Genomic DNA, 17,483 nt, shown 5'->3' on the forward strand with positions numbered 1-17,483 from the left:
AAAATGGAGGCAATTATTTGGAAAATTTCACACACTCACACACACACACACACACACAGTAATAGAGATATCCATGTAATTTTTTTTTACAGATGAAGATGATCTCTACTCCGCAACAACCAAGATCTTCAAACGACAAAACACCAACCGACTTTAAAGTTTGACTAATTCATTTTGAGTTGATAGAAGAGCGATTCTCGAATTTATTAATTGACAGTTATATTTATGAAACTGCAACACATCAGTCAAAATAAATCATGTTTTAATTTTTATGTGATGTCCACATGAATTACATATATCAACACCATATCACCATAAAAGTAAGTGGCATTTTAATTTATATATCTCACGTCAAAGGAGACAAGAAAGAAAGGAGAAAACAAGCATAAAATAATTGAACTAATCCATACAACTACATCACATTCCTTTCAATAAAGTGTCTTTCTTTGTCGCAAATAATATTTTATCTTTTCTTCATCTATAAGTTTTTTCTTAGTTATACTATTTTCCCATAGCTTTTTAGTTCTACACTTTAGGTTTAAATACACATTTATAAATATTCATAACGACATTATTATTATATAAATTGGTCATATTAAGTGAGAGGGGTTGTTAATTGAGATAAAAATTGGCCAAAAAGAAAATGTGGAGGAGAGCGGACACATCTTAGTTGATGCGAGAACAAACACATCTTAGTTGGGAAAATACTTCCATGACATAGCTTGTGTGCCATTGGTGTCATTGGGGAAATCCTGGTCATTGATGTGTGTGGATGTGTGTGGGGATCTGTGTGTGATGTGTGTGTGTGGTGGAGATGCAAACTATGGCACCAATGACACACAAGCTATGGCACCAAAGTGGAGTCCAGTTGGTTGACGTGCTAACACCATACAATTACTCCATGTATTCTGCATCTGTCAGGCAACAGGGGCGGAACTAGGTATGTGAAAAACTAGGCAGCCGCCACCCCCAACATGTATAATCCTATATTATTCGCGACCCCCACCGTCCAATGCATCATGACATTTTTTTTATAATATAATACTAGTAAATTTAATTCTTTCAATTTTAAAATGAGAGGAATAACTAACCACTTACGAACACTTTACACTCTTTTTTTTTCACAAGCACTTGTTTTTTAATTGGCAGAAGCTTAGTTTTCTTCTAAAAAAAGGTAAATTAAATTAAACTTTGGACCCCTTAACTTAATTTCAAATAATGATTTAGTCATTTATTTGTTTTATTGTATTTTTTCCTTTTTGGTTCATTTCCATATTAATTTTTAAACTTCAAATTCATGATTTTATTCTCTTATGGTCTCTAAATTTTCAAATCTATAGTTTTTCATATATGTTTGCATATGAATCTTAAATTTCAAGCTTGAAAATTCATATGCATATGGACTCAGAGGACAAAATTGCAAAGAAAAAAGATAAATGATTGTTACCTGAAATTAAAATTAAAAGACTACAAGCGTAATTTTGCAAAAAAATATAAAAAAATGTTCTTGAATCGTGTTTTAATCTTGCTATGTCTAGAATCGTATTTGTTGGGTATTTGTATTGGTTGCATTGTTGCTAAAACAAATATCCATGTATGTGTTGTTGGAACCAATGTTCCAACATGTTTCAGGCATCCTTGTACAATGTTGGATACGATGTTCCAACATCTTGACACGGTTCAATGTGCCTGGTTGTATGCCTATTTGTACGCGCACTTTATATTATTTAAGGAAACCATATTTCCTTATCTTATTGACCAAGCAACACACATATCTATACATAATCAATTGTACTTTTATTCCCAAAGGAGCAATTATATTTTAGGGAATATTTGGATGTGATTGGAAGTTCCGAAAGATGTTCCTACATTTTAGGACTTTCCTTATTTGCTACTAATTCATGTTTTGCAGATCAGCTGGACGATCTGCTTTGTTCTGAAGCCCAAACCGGTTATTTGACCCTTATTGCTTCAATATATATTGAAGACATCAAGACCTAATTGATCATTCAAGTCGTCATTCTAAAGAATCTAGCTTTAGGGTTTTGAGTCATTTGTGTGTTCTACTCTTGTATCACCTCGATGCAAGTTTAGTCCTGTTTTATTGTGAGCCTTTCTTGTATCAGTTTGATACATGTTAAGGACTATGTGTTGAGTTGTAAACTCTTGTGTGCTACGCCAAAGCTTTTAAGCAAGGTTGTAGTTGGTTGTTTGAAGGTAACTTCACCGCTTGTTTGTTGTTTAAGTTTGATAATCACAGGGGTTGTGGTTGACTGTGGGATAGTGAGATGGGATCTCCGATCTAGGAGTTCCTAGGTTGAAATCTAGATGGGTAGGTCCTAGGTGTTTAGTGTAAACGAGGAGTTTGATGAGAGCTATAGAATGAGGACTACACTAGTGGATTTCCTTCCTGATTTGGTATCCCTTAGAGTAGGTGTGTTTCTCACCGAAGTGGGTTAACAAACTCATTGTGCCATTTACTTTCTTGTCATTTATTTTTCTTGTTTATTTATTCTGTTTATTGCATGATGTTGGAACACTAAATGGAACATCATCTGTTTGTGCACATAACGTTGAAACATTGCATAGAACATCTTAAAACAAGCACGCTAGAATTTCAGTATTTTTAGTCCCTCAATTTAACAACTTTTAAGTATTTTCTAATTCACTCAACTTTGGAGCCTTTTTTTTTTTGTTGATATTGTTATGTATTTTTTTTAAGAAGTCAAACTAGTCTATCAAAATTTTGTATTAGCGAGAATTAAACTTGAGATCTTGAGAAGAGCACACTCCAAGACTTCAAAGCAAAATGTTAGGCTACGTTTTGTTATAGAGTGTCGTCTAACCCTATATGATGATGCCAGGTCACAGTGAAAACTCCAAAATTAAGTATGGTGAAAATTCTTGTAAGTTGTACAACAAAGGACAAAAAGTCCGATTTTGACGCGTCATTATTTTTGCCCGCCACCCTTAAGAAATTTTTCTAGTTCCGTCCCTGTTAGGGAATATGAGTGCTAGAACTAAAAGCCTTTACAACCATTGGAGAGTCAATATCTATACAAATATCAATACAATTCATCTCAACAACTTTTTTCTATAGCATACATCGTTGCATAAAGCTTTGCCTCAAAAGATGTTGCATAACCAATATTATGAGCAAATATCTCTATGAAATGAGACTGACCGTTTTTAAAAACTCCACCAATAGCCCAAAAGATGGTGAACCATAAGATGATCCATCAATGTTTGCTTTGATGCACCCTGTCTGAGGAAGAATCTAGTACACTTTAGTTAATCTGGCATCTTCAATCTTGCTAAACCTTAAAGGGATCCAAACAATTGAGTCACCCGAAAATCGGTCATAGAGAGGAGCAACCAGTATGCGAGATCAGAACAAAACTCGCTTTAACTTATGAAATTATATTGTGATTCAAGCCAGCAATTGTTGTATATTTATCCTGGAAATTCGATTATTTATCTTTATTTCTCTCAATCCAAATTGTCCTGAAAATGTGAAGGATTGCAGATAACATAATATACACAAAGTCTGAAAAATAATTCTATAAAATAAAAACACAGATTCTAGCTCCGTAATTTGAGGTTCCTCCTATTTTTTACCTTCTAATTTTCCATGTACACATAAAGTCCGAAAAATTGATCTAGAAGTGGGATTTATTCAACATTTTTTTCAAACATGTTTAGAACAGTAAAATAAGAATTCTACAAAAAATTAGAATTTTTTGCCAAAGGACGGAATTAATTTTGAATTTATAAAAGCAATAAAAACCCAAAAAAAAAACAAAACAATGGAGATATCAGCCTAGAAGTCGAATTTTCAGTTTTTTTTAGTAAAAATTTCTATAAAAATGCATAGTGAGGATCTGAAAAATTACGTAGCTTTCCGACTATACCTCAATTTATTTCGATTTTTCAACCAAAACGTGCAAAATTACAAACTTTTTTTCAAGTATAAATTCATGGACCAAATTTTGTTCCATAATTTTTCTAGCATATTTATAACATCATAAGAATCTCCACCACTAAATTTTGGAATTTTTAAACGAGGGGTGAATCAATTAATAATTTTCGTTCCCTATAGTTATGAATTTTTTAAACAATTCACAATTAATTCATCTCTCATTTAATAACTTCAAAATTTCATGATGAAAGTTTTTATGATGTTCTAACCATTCCTACAAAGATTTTTAAATGTGAACTGTGTTATTTAACCCTCAACTACTTAAATTCTTGGTTCAAATAATGAACCTAATTTGTTTAACACATTGTTTTTTTATGCGTAAGTCAGACTTCATTTTAATATATACCTACATAAATAGTCAGTTAACAAACAATGAAATATACAATATTCAGACAATATTTTATCCATTGTTCGTCTGATAAGTAAGTGTCAAAATTCCATCCAGATAACAGAGTAATTAATCTTTAACTTAATCAATTACTACTTTTTATAATTCTATCTAAAAGTAAATATCTAGACTTATTCTATTGTAAGCTACCATTAGTTATGATTCTAACCTCAATTAAACCATTTTCCGAGACTTTTTTTTTTTTTTTGCTAAGCCAGGAGATTGGACAGGCATCAAGGGGAAGCAACGACATCCCAACTAGGCTGGCACCCCGCAGAACCCCTATCCTATGCCGCCAATCTCAAAGAAAAATTTTATTAAAAAAAGGGAAAAATATTACAAGAGGGGGGACTAGGCCAAAACCCTCAAAAGATAAACAAGAAACAAAAAAGAAACAAAAACAGAAGAAAAAAAAAAACAGAAGACAATAAAAGGAAACATCTGTCTACGGGAACCTAGAGCGAGGGAACCACTCCGGTCCAAGAAGAAATCAGTCTGAAGAGTCTGAGGCAACACCGAGAACCAAACCTCGCCTTGTGTCCAGTGACCCAAATTAGCCAGCAAATCCGCACAACAATTCCCTTCCCTAAAGATGTGAAAGGTAATAACTTGTTTTCCTTGGTTGCAAGCGTTATGCCAACGATTACGAAGTAAAACCGGTATCAGCGATCAGTTTTTAAAGACCAACAGAGCGCTCGTTGAGTCACTCTCTAACCAAACATTTCTCCAACCTTTCTGAGTTGTATACTCCAAAGCAAGAAGAAAAGCATATACCTCAGCATAAAAAATTGTAGACAAACCGATATTACAAGCAAAGGCGCCTAAAAGGGAACCACGGTGATGACGGAACAGACCTCTACACGCTACAAGAGAACCAATAAGAGAGCCATTTGTGTTCACTTTTATCTAAGGGGCCGATGGGGCCTTCTAATACACCATCAACAGATCACTAACACGGAGGTTGTGAGGAGAGACCGAGAAAGCATCCAGAATATATTCATCAGAAGCAACACATTTACCAGCAGAAATATTGCCACTAAAACTAATGGCAGCCTGAATATGAACCTTTGCAAATGCAAAAAGTCGTTTGGTTAGTGAACCGTAAAGAATTACGAGCCAGCCAAATACCATGAAGAGTGTGCACCACCGCAACCAAATAAATATCACGAACCTGTGAGGAACAATTTTTCGGAAAGGAGATGAGCAGGGACGCAAAAGAGGCCAAATTAAAACTGATATGAAGAATGCCACCCCGCCAAAGCCAAATATTCATTGCAAAAGGACATTGAAGAAATAAATGGTCGGAGGAGTCATCCGTGCACATGCAAAAACTGCAGATATAAACAATGATACAGCCTCGACGACGAAGGTTTTCGTCAGTGGGAATTTTCCCATGCGTAATGCGCCAAAGAATAAAGGAATGTCAAGGAGGAATGCAAGATTTCCATATCGAAGCAGCCATGGAACCAAACGGCAGCCGACATAAGAAAATTGAAAGCAAGTTTCAAAGTTAACTTACCATCGGATGAATGAAGCCAAACAAGAGAGTCAAGTAAAGGAGCGGTTGGCAAAACAATGGCAGCAACACGGTTTGCCACCTCAGGAGCAGCCAGCACTGCCGCAGCTAATTGCAAAGCCCCATCAACAATAACATCAGCCACCGAAGCTCGTAACTGTTTAAGAAGTGATGGTTGTGTAACAAATCAACCAAAGAATTACCGAGCCAGTTATCAGTCCATAAATTAATATTTGTACCTGTACCAACAATCCAAATGGAATTAGAAGTAATTGTACCCATCTGCTCTTTAATACCACCCCACACCGAAGACTAAAAATAGTGCTGAAGCGGTGTGCCATTTTTTAGAAAACGCTTACGTAACAGCCCTGCCGATTGAGAATCCCCCGATGAAAAATGCCAAGCAAGATGAAGAATCAAGGACTCATTAATGGGACGAGTTGGCTTAATATCAAGACTACCCGCTGCCCAAGATCTACACATAATCTTCCAAGAAACCATGCACACCTTTCGAGTGCTAATGTCACTACTCTAGATGAAATTTCTAATCCAAGAGTCTAACTAATGAAGAAGACGTTTTGGCCACATATAGATTAGAAAAGAATACACAAGCATACCATGAATAATGGATTTAACGAGATGCACACGTCCCATAATTGTGAGCAAAGTACCCTTCCAAATTGCAAACTTTACCTTGATTCTGTCAACAATGGATTGAAAATAGATCCCTTTCGGCTTGCCTTTGAAAATGGGGCAGCCAAGATATGTAAAAGGAATGGTGCCAGCACTAAACCCAAGCATTCCCGCAATCATCTGAGATCGAGAGGTCGTCATAGCCCTCGAATAAAACCGGCATTTGCTATTATTAATAGTATGCCTAGACAACTCAGAATATTCATTAAAAAATTTCAGTAAGCATCTAATATTTTGTTTTGTACCTGCACAAAATATTAGAACATCATCCGCATACAAATTGTGTGTAGAAATAGAAGTCCCACGACAATAAAACATAGGCACAATCTTGCCTGCATAACACGCCATCGAGATCGCACTGCTTAGAACCTCTTTCGCAATACAAAATAGAAGCGGAAATAGAGGATCCCCCTGTCGGACTCCATGAGAACAAGAGGAAAAACCCCTCTGCCTTACCATTCACCAAAATAGAAAGCCTAGCTGAGTGCAAAATAGCAAGGATCCAGTCAGTAAACAAAGAAGAAAAACCAAATTTTTTGAGCACCGCAACCAAAAAGTTCCAATCCAACGTGTCAAAGGCCTTTTTAAAATCAACTTTCAAAGACACATTTCCACCAAACAGCCTTTTATCAATCATATTAACGGCCTTTGATGCAAGAATAATACATTCTAAAATATTCCTATCATGAATAAAACCCCGCTGCTCCAGAGAAATAATGCGCATAGTAATAATAGAAAGTCTGTCAGCTAATATCTTAGTAACAATTTTAAATTGAAAATTTGCAAGAGCTATAGGATGGAAATCCCCCATGGCCAGCGCCCCTGTGACCTTTGGAATAAGAACAAACATATTGGAATTTATATTAGGTGGGAGAGTACCAGTAATAAAAAATTCTTGAACCGAATGAATGACATCCATTTCGATAATATCCCAAAAAGTATGATAAAAGTGACCACCGAAACCATCCGGGCCGGGAGGACCATCCCCATTCAGATCAAAAATGGCATTTTTAATCTCTTCACGCAAAGGGAGCCTAAGAAGACTATGATTATCGAAAATGGATGTAAAATAGTTGAGCACATGTACCTCAATATCTGCAGTGTAACACCCCGTTCTCCCAACAGTCGTAATATTAATTATAATAATCAGAGTAAATCATACAACGGAGTGTCACACTGCTTTTCAAAATTTCATAAATAGAAACTAACTATTTATTTAAACCAACATTTAAAATGTCTTAAAAACTGCAGCGGAATAATTCTTTTAGAAAATATAATTCAACATCAATGTAATTCTTGGCACAAAGGCCTCAAGATAATAAACATTATTATCAACAATGATAAACCCAACAACAAGATCTTTTCAAGACATGATACCTAAAAGAAATGAAGAAAACATTCGTGACGATCCCCATCCTAATATGTATCAGAGCCCTAGACACTTGAGCCAACCAACCTACAAACCATCATTACCTGCAAGTTACCCATACGAAGGGCAACATTTTCAAGCAGAAGGGGTGAGAAACTCATTCAATAATAATAATATATAATCCATCAAATTAATGAAACAACAACATATTACAGCAGGCATCATTAAAAATGTATATAAACGTATACATATAGCAACAACATAATCATCTTCAACAACACTGAACAACAACAACAACAACAACAATTTCGTTATCATTAACGACACTGACAACTCGACAATGCGACAATGACAACAACTCGACAATGTAACAACGACAACAACTAATGCATCATGCATGTGGTACCAATCTACGCGTGTTGAATGCTAAGCATTTCAGGGCATAAGCCCCCAACAATTTGGATAGTTAAAGCATCCCAGGGCATAAGCCCCCAACAGGTGAATGATAAACACTCCAGGGCATAAGCCCCCAACAGGTGAATGATAAACATTCCAGGGCATAAGCACCCAACAATTTATGAGCATGCAAATGGACTTAACTTGTGTATATCAACATACAACCCAACAACAGCTACGACAACAACATCAACGTACTTAATTAATTATGACATACTCCCCAACTTAGTCAAAATCTAACACAACAACTCTTACGACAGAATTCATCAACGTAGCACATATACATTAATCAATTACATTCATATCAAACAGAACATTCTTCAAGGCAAGTCAAGTTTGACCGATATAACATAAGCCAACTACTCATAAAACACTTCAACTAAATCCCTAATACTTAAGTTTGAAGTTGGGAAACCAACCGTAAGTTTTTGGACTAACTAGAGATTAGTTATGCTAAGTTTTCTTAAAATCTTCCGAAGACCCACTTGGACTATTTTTATCATAACTCAAAATCTAGAAACTATTTTCAAGTCAAACCAAGACCATTAGAAAGCTAACCCAATTATCTACAACTTTCATGTTTACGTCAAAAGCCAATTCAAAGCAGAAATGGGTGAAAAAGCACGAAAAATGAGAAAAACCGAAGTCCTGCAAGCACGCGAAAACAGTAGGTTGGCACGGCCCGTGCCAAATCACGCACGGCCGTGCTTGACTGACAGCACATGTTTCCGTTTTCTCGTTTCCGGTTTCACCATTTCGCGTGTAAAAATCAAACCGTTAAGCGGATTTCAGTGTCGTTTTCACCTATACGCTCCTAACATTTCCCTCTATCATAATCTACAGAAAAATTCATGTTTCCACCTCTAAAAAAAAATCGATTTCCCAAGCCTCACATAATCACTTGTCTGTAGAACATTCAGACACCGACGTTTCAATCGAAAATCCCAATTTTCAATCCCTGATTACCCAAAATGCGTTTCAACAGAAGTTTTCAGGTTCAATCGGGCAATATAGCAATCAAAAAAACGTAGAAACATGCATCAACAACACAATTCATCATATTATAGCCATTAACCTAAAACTTTCTAACCCTAATACCAAAACACCACAATCATCAAAAATCAGAATTATACATATTATTAGTGAAAGGAATCCCACCCTTACCTTAATTCAGCAAAACGAAACGAAAAGCTACAACAATTGATTCCTTCCTAGCTCTCTTGGTTCTTCTCCTCTTTCTCTCAAAACTCACCTTTTTCTCAATTGTACGTGAAAACAGTTTTTGTCTGACGTTCTTTCTTTTACTCCCAAAAACATAACTCCCTTCTTTTCTCACTTAATTACTACTTAATTCCCATTAACTAAAATAAATAATAATTATACCTATTTTTATTTCTCCTATTATTTCCACAAATAATAAAACAACATTCATTTAAATAATACACAACTCCATAAATCATATAATAAAATAGCATCACACCATATATCACATAAAAATCATATAAAATATTCAAACATTGTCTAAAAATACTTAAATAAAAATGAGGCATTACAACTCTCCCCAACTTAAAGAATTTCGTCCTCGAAATATTACCTCAAGCAAACAACTCAGAATATGACTCCTGCATCTTACTCTCCAACTCCCAAGTAAGACTTTCACCAGTTGCTCCTCCCCAAACAACCCTCACTAGAGGTATCTCTTTGACTGTCAACGTCTTCACCTTGCGATCATCAATCCTCAAAGGCAAAGTCTCCACTGTAAGGTTGTCTCTAACTTGCATATCATCTCTAGGAATAACATGTGAAGGATCCGCTACATACTTCCAAAGTTGCGACACATGAAACACATCATGCAAGTTCGAAAGATGTGGTGGCAAACCAACTTTATAAGCCACCGTGCCAATCGTCTCAGATATCTGATAAGGACCAATAAACTTTGGAGTCAACTTCTTAGACTTCAATGCACGACCCACACCGGTCATAGGAGTGACTCTCAAGAACACATGGTCACCCTCTTGAAACTCAAGGTCTTTTCTACGCTTGTCATGATAACTCTTCTGTCGACTCTGAGATGCTTTCATATGCTCTCTTATCATCTTGACCTTCTCCGTAGTCTGCTGAACTATTTCAGGTCCCAACACAACACTTTCACCCGACTCAAACCAACATAAAGGAGTTCTACACCTCCGACTATATAAAGCTTCGAAAGGTGCCATACCAATACTCGAATGGTAACTATTGTTGTACGTGAACTCTATCAACGGTAGATTACTATCCCAAGCTCCACCTTGCTCAAGTACACACACCCTCAACAAATCTTCTAATGATTGAATCGTTCTTTCCGACTGACCATCTGTTTGCGGATGATAAGCCGAACTCAACTTCAACTGAGAGCCCAAAGCTTCTTGCAGGCTCTTCCAAAATCTCGAAGTGAACCTCGGATCTCTATCCGACACAATACTCGACGGGACACCATGCAACTTCACAATATTATGAATATAAATCTCTGCCAACTGAGCTACTGAATAAGTGATATTAATCGGAATAAAATGTGCCGACTTCGTCAATCTATCGACAACAACCCAAATGGCATCATGCCCTCTTTGAGTGTTTGGTAAACTAGTCACAAAGTCCATGGAGATGTTATCCCATTTCCATTCAGGCACATCTAAAGGTGTCAACAAACCAGCAGTCTTCTGATGTTCAACTTTCGATTACTGACAAGTCAAACACGCATATACAAACCGCGCGACATCTCGCTTTAACCCGGACCACAAAAACAACTTCTTCAAGTCATGATACATCTTTGTAGCTCCCGGATGGATACTCAAGCTACTTCTGTGACTTTCTTCTAAAATTAACTTTTTCAATTCATCATTATCAGGGATACAAATCCTACCTCGGAATCTCAACACTCCTTGATCATCAACCTAAAAATCACCATCTGTAGCCTGATTACTAGCAACCTTCAAGTCTACAATTTTCACATCAACTTCATGTGCTTCTTTGATACTCTTCAAGAAATCATTATTAATCTTCAACATACCCAACTACACACTCTGAGGTGCCAATTCACAAACAAGACTCAAGTCTCTAAACTGTTCCAGCAATTCAAATTCTTTTACCATCATAGCAGACATATGCAACATCTTCCTGCTCAAGGCATCTGCAACCACATTGGCCTTACCCAGATGATAATTCAAACTGAAATCATAATCCTTAAGCAACTCTAGCCACCTTCTCTGCCTCATATTCAACTCCTTTTGATCAAATAAATATTTCAGACTTTTATGATCACTAAACACTTCAAATCTGGAACCGTACAAATAATGTCTCCAAATTTTCAACACAAAAACCATAGCAGCCAACTCTAAATCATGTGTAGGATAGTTCTTCTCATGTATTCTCAACTGTCTCGAAGCATAAGCCACTACCTTGCCATCTTGCATAAGCACACCACCTAAGCCAAACTTGGACGCGTCACAATATACAACAAAAGGTTCAACTGGCTTTGGTAAAATCAAAATTGCAGCCGTCGTCAATCTTCGCTTCAACTCATTGAAATTAATCTCACACTGAGCATCCCACACAAACGCTTTACCTTTACAGGTCAATTGAGTCAATGGAAGTGCCAACTTCGAAAATCCTTCGATAAATCTTCTGTAATAACCAGTCAAACCAAGAAAACTTCTTATCTTTGTAACTGACTTAGGAGTCTCCCATTGTGATATCGCTTCAACCTTCGACGGGTCAACTGCAATACCACTACCAGAAATAATATGGACAAGGAAACTTACTTCACTTAACCAGAACTCGCACTTTGACAACTTTGCGTACAATTTCTTTTCTTTCAGCACCTGCAAAACAATCTTCAAATGCTCTGCATGCTACTCTTCAGTCTAAGAATAAATCAAGATATAATCGATAAACACAACAACAAATTTATCCAAGAAAGCATGAAAAATCCTGTTCATATATTCCATAAACACCCAGGTGCATTAGTAACACCGAAAGGCATCACTTTATACTCATAGTGTCCATACCGTGTCCTAAAGGCCGTCTTCTGCATATCTTCATCCTTTACCAACAATACCGGCGCTCCCCAAGGTGAGACACTCGGTCTTATAAACTTCTTATCAAGCAAGTCTTCTAACTGCTTCTTCAACTCTGCCAACTCTGAAGCTGACATACGGTAAGGAGCCATCGACACAGGCTTCGTACCCGACACTCGATCAATTGAAATTTCAACCTCCCTCTCTGGTGGCACATCTGGAATCTCATCAGGAAAAACTTCAGGAAATTCATTCACAACGGGCAATCTATCAATTACCGACTGATTCTCTACAGAAAAATACGCCATTAAAGAAAACATCAAGTTTCCATCATTCTCTAACTGCTTCAGCTGCTTGGTAGATAAAAATTTTGATCCACTATCTTCTTCAGCAGAAGAAAAGTACACCGTCTTACTAAAACAATTAATAAGCACATGGTTGTATTCCAACCAGTTCATCCATACCTGTCAATGGCAAACATACAAGATCAACTTCAAAATCCCTACCATACATGGATATAGGACAACTCCGACAAACAAGAGAAGTGGTTACTGAACCCTTAGCTGGAGTTTCAACAACCATTTCCCCAGGCATACTTGACATAACTAAACCCAACTTATTTGCACAATCAACAACAATGAAACAATGTGTAGCACCAGTATCAATAATAGCAATTAAAGGAGTACCATTAAAGAAACAAGTACCTCTGATAAGTCTGTCTTCATTATCCGTTTGTGTATCGGTCAATGCAAACACCTTTCCACTAGTCTGAGCCTTCTTAGGCTTCTTGCACTAATAACTAAGATGACCCTCTTCATCACAATTGAAGCAAACGATGTCACCACGCTTGCACTCAGCTATTGTATGACCCTTCTTGCCACAACGGAAACACTTCTTCTCATCTCGTTGAGTACATGCATTACTCTTGTGGCCTTTCTCACCACACTTGTAGCAAACTATCTCAGCCTGAGCATCTCTTCCTTTGGGTCTTCTTTCCTCGTGCATTCTCCGTTTTCCCTTGTCAGTAGGGGCACTGTAAGGCTTCAGATGACTCTGTTGTCCCTTACCTCTACGGCCACTCATCACTTTATAATGAGCTTTCGTATCCTCCTCATAAATCCTACAGCTGCTCACCAATTCAGAAAAGTTTCTTATCTTCTGATAACCAATGGCCCGCTTGATATCAGCACGCAGACCATTCTCAAACTTAATGCATTTGGAAAACTCAGCATTATCAGCGGTGTAATGTGGATAGAACTTAGCAAGCTCCATAAATTTTGCAGCATATTCAGTCACCGACATATCTCCCTGCTTCAATTCAAGGAACTCAATCTCCTTCTTACCTCGGACATCCTCCGGAAAATACGTGCCCAGGAATTCTCTCCTGAACACAGCCCACGTTACCTCAGCACCATCTTGCTCTAGGATAGGAAGCTCACCTACCCACCAGTCATCTGCCTCCTCAGCCAACATATGGGTACCGAAACGTACCTTATGAGCCTCACTGCATTGCATAACTCGAAAAATTCTCTCAATCTCCTTGAGCCATTGCTGAGCTCCATCGGGGTCATACCTTCCTTTAAAGGTTGGCGGATGATTCCTCAAAAAGGTCTCTAGCAATCTTACACCATCATTAACACCAGCCCCAACATTGTCCTGATGTTGCCCCACCACTTGGGCCATAGCTTGCAAAGCGGCAGCAAGGGCAGCATCGTTTCTTCCAGCCATTCTAAAATTCTACACAACAAAGCAAATCAGAACAACAAGGAAAATACAAAATTGTCACACAACACTACTAGGCTCGACACGACTCTACTAATTGGCCGGACGGACCGACCTGCTCTGATACCAATTGTAACACCCCGTTATCCCAACAGTCATAATATTAATTATAATAATCAGAGTAAATCATACAACGGAGGGTCACACTGCTTTTCAAAATTTCATAAATAGAAACTAACTATTTATTTAAACCAACATTTAAAATGTCTTAAAAACTGCAGCGGAATAATTCTTTTAGAAAATATAATTCAACATCAATGTAATTCTTGGCATAAAGGCCTCAAGATAATAAACATTATTATCAACAATGATAAACCCAACAACAAGATCTTTTCAAAACATGATACATAAAAGAAATGAAGAAAACATTCGCGACGATCCCCATCCTAATATGTATCAGAGCCCTAGACACTTGAGCCAACCAACCTACAAGCCATCATTACCTGCAAGTTACCCATACGAAGGGCAACATTTTCAAGCAGAAGGGGTGAGAAACTCATTCAATAATAATAATATAATCCATCAAATTAATGAAACAACAACATATTACAGCTGGCATCATTAAAAATGTATATAAACGTATACATATAGCAACAACATAATCATCTTCAACAACACTGAACAACAACAACAACAATTTCGTTATCATTAACGACACCGACAACTCGACAATGTGACACCGACAACAACAACTCGACAATGCAACAACGACAACAACTAATGCATCATGCATGTTGTCATACCCCAATTTTTGACCTAAGGATCCTACATTCATACACTGACACGTGCCCTTCGTTCCTGATCGGTCCCTGACTTTTCAGTTAAAAATTCGGCAGTGAGGTATTTTAATATACCTCATGTTTGGTTCCGAGTTGGGCCCTCTTCTTTTTTTAGTCGTTATTTCCATCTGTTATTTTGTTCAATTAATTTTGATTTTATTATATATTTTTTTAATTAGCCATTTTTTTATTTCTTTTATTTTTTTATTTTATTTTAATTAGTCATTCTTTTAATTAGTAATTTCTTTTTTTTCCTTTTTAAGATAAGTCCCAAAAATCAATACCGTGTAGTTATCCTCTTCTATTTTCATTCCTTTGTTATTTGTGTTATTATTATTTTTTTTTTAGTTGATAACAATCAAAAAGAGTCCCAATCCAAAACAGCCTGTCACATAACACTCAATCTGTAGAGTTTATTCCTCCCCAAGCCAAGGCAATTTTGTTGCTTCTCTTGAACAAACCCTAATGCTATAAACACAGTTTCACAGGACCGGGAGAGGGGGGAGCAGCTTTTCTTTGGCACATTCATTTTCGTTTTTTCCTTCAAACAACAGGTTGAAACCAACACATCACAAACATATTTCACTCATCCATATTCCATATACATGCTTTTTTATTACTTCCTATCATTATTATTCTCGCTATGAATTTCAACATGCACATATTCCACTCTCTTTTTTCTTTTCTTACATTCATACTTCATATACATGATTTTTTTTATTACTTCCTTATGATCCATTCCTTTTTTTAATTTGTTTGCTTTTCCTATTTTTTTTTCAATTCAAAATCCAATCGGTCCTTACCCTTTTGTTTACCTTGTTTTTCTTTTCTTTTCCTTTTCCTTTTTATTTGTTGTCTAGTTCATGTTGCTGCCTTAATCATGAATCAAATTCATGTCATCTTTGATTTTTATCAATGATGCAGTAACCTCATCTTTACAACAAGAATTTAATTTTGTCATTACTTTATAAGATTATTGGTGAAAACTAAAGACCAGCCTTTAGCTTTGTGTTGGTATTTTAGATTAGGCACTAAACTGGAAAAAGGCTCTATAATAGATTAGTGTTATCAATGGCCTTATTATATGTGCATAAAATGAATTTTTTTGGGTACCACTTTGCAGATCTAACTTATCATGTTTGAGCTGCCAGCAACCCATATATTGACTATAGAGTTTACTTGCTTTGATTCTCAGCTGTAGTTATTCTCCATCGCTACATATATAATTGGGTTCCCATCGTATTGCTACGTCTATGACATATATATTTTGATTCCAGTACATTACTTGTTGCTGAGTCACTCTGTTTCAATTCCAATTCCAATTACCAATTGCCTGCTGCCCCTTTCGTTCTTATTAACTTTCCCCGTTGTGGTGCTTCGATGTGCTTCTGTTGTGTTTGTCGTGGCTGCTCTCTTGCATATTTATCATTCATTGATCTGTCCATATTTATTTCATGTCATTTATATTTTATCGCATGGATTTAGCATGTACATTAGGTCGATGTAAAACATTTGTATTTCCTTTGCATCTTTATTATCTTATGTTTTTTTAGATTAGGCTGCATATTCATCATTCATTTAGTTGTCCATATTTATTGACATCGCATGAGATTTAGAATGTATATTTAGGCTTAATGTAAATTAACCATGCATATTTATTTTTCCGCAGCCTTTAGAATGTAAATATAGGTTTAATGTAATTTATTTATTTTATTGCAGACCTTAGAATGTAAATAGGCTTAATGTAATAGCTTTAGGTGCATGTGTGCGTGTGTGGGTGTATATTTTATTTTCATGCTCTCTAGTTTAGGTTAATGGTCTTTGTGATGATCCAACGTCACCACGAAGTCCCTACGCTTTTATTTTTTTTATGCTCCGCTAGTTTATCATTCAAAAACAACAAAAACAAAACACAAAAATATTTTTTTAAATAAACCTTGATCTTAAATCAAGTGACGTCTTTTTTTATTTTCTTTCCTTAATCAAACTTCAATCAATTTAATCATATTTCAAGTCATTTTTCTTTAATATAAAAAATACAAACAAATTCATTTTGCCATTTGGCTTTTCCATTTTAAAACCTTTTTCAAAACATTAAAAAACACTCCACCAATCAAACGTCAATTTTTACCACGAACTACGTGATTTTGATCCCTCACGGGTACGTAGGCAGAGGACTTTGTTCTTCCAAATCAATAAAATGTAGATAAACTAGGTCTCCTTTCTTTTATCATTTCAAAAATCCTTTTTCAAAAACAAGCAAGTTTATAGCACATTATTTAGATAAAACCAAGAGGTTCCCGTAGAGTACTACGGACATAAAGGGTGCTAACACCTTCCCTTTATGTAACTAACCCCCGAACCCTAAATCAAATAGCATTTTTTCCCCTTTTTCTTAAAAATTAAATGTTCGGTCGTGAATAAAATAGTGAGTCAAAAGCTAATCAAATAGCATTGATCTCCGAAAAA

General features: G+C 36.3%; 1 protein-coding gene and 1 long non-coding RNA gene across 3 annotated transcripts; one reads left to right on the top strand and one right to left on the bottom strand.

Annotated features, from left to right (window-relative positions):
- Nucleotides 1–12,876: 12,876 nt before the first annotated feature.
- On the bottom strand, nucleotides 12,877–14,181 carry LOC146899943 (uncharacterized). The gene is made up of 2 exons (XM_085736884.1): nucleotides 13,288–14,181; nucleotides 12,877–13,245 (listed from the first exon to the last, which is right to left on the bottom strand). Exons 1-2 carry the CDS (start codon nucleotides 14,179–14,181, stop codon nucleotides 12,877–12,879), a joined length of 1,263 nt encoding a protein of 420 aa, XP_085593010.1.
- Nucleotides 14,182–15,412: 1,231 nt separating this feature from the next.
- LOC146899944 (uncharacterized) lies at nucleotides 15,413–17,225 on the top strand. Of its 2 annotated transcripts, none has more exons than XR_015022442.1 (2): nucleotides 15,413–15,568; nucleotides 16,138–17,225. It is a non-coding gene; the product is annotated as an uncharacterized LOC146899944 (long non-coding RNA). The 2 variants fall into 2 exon arrangements; XR_015022443.1 differs by having other exon boundaries at nucleotides 16,292–17,225.
- The last annotated feature ends 258 nt before the right edge of the window (nucleotides 17,226–17,483 follow it).

This window comes from Medicago sativa, chromosome 8 (genome assembly GCF_051527215.1).
Source record: "Medicago sativa cultivar Bolivia chromosome 8, Bolivia_mono, whole genome shotgun sequence".
Classification (NCBI taxonomy): Eukaryota; Viridiplantae; Streptophyta; class Magnoliopsida; order Fabales; family Fabaceae; genus Medicago; species Medicago sativa.

Coding starts and splice junctions, on each gene's coding strand:
- LOC146899943 (XM_085736884.1), bottom strand. CDS start 14,181: ATGGCTGGAAGAAACGATGCTGCCCTTGCTGCCGCTTTGCAAGCTATG. Junction 13,246..13,287: donor AGTGCAAGCGTGGTGACATC/GTTTGCTTCAAT, acceptor CTTAGTTATTAG/TGCAAGAAGCCTAAGAAGGC.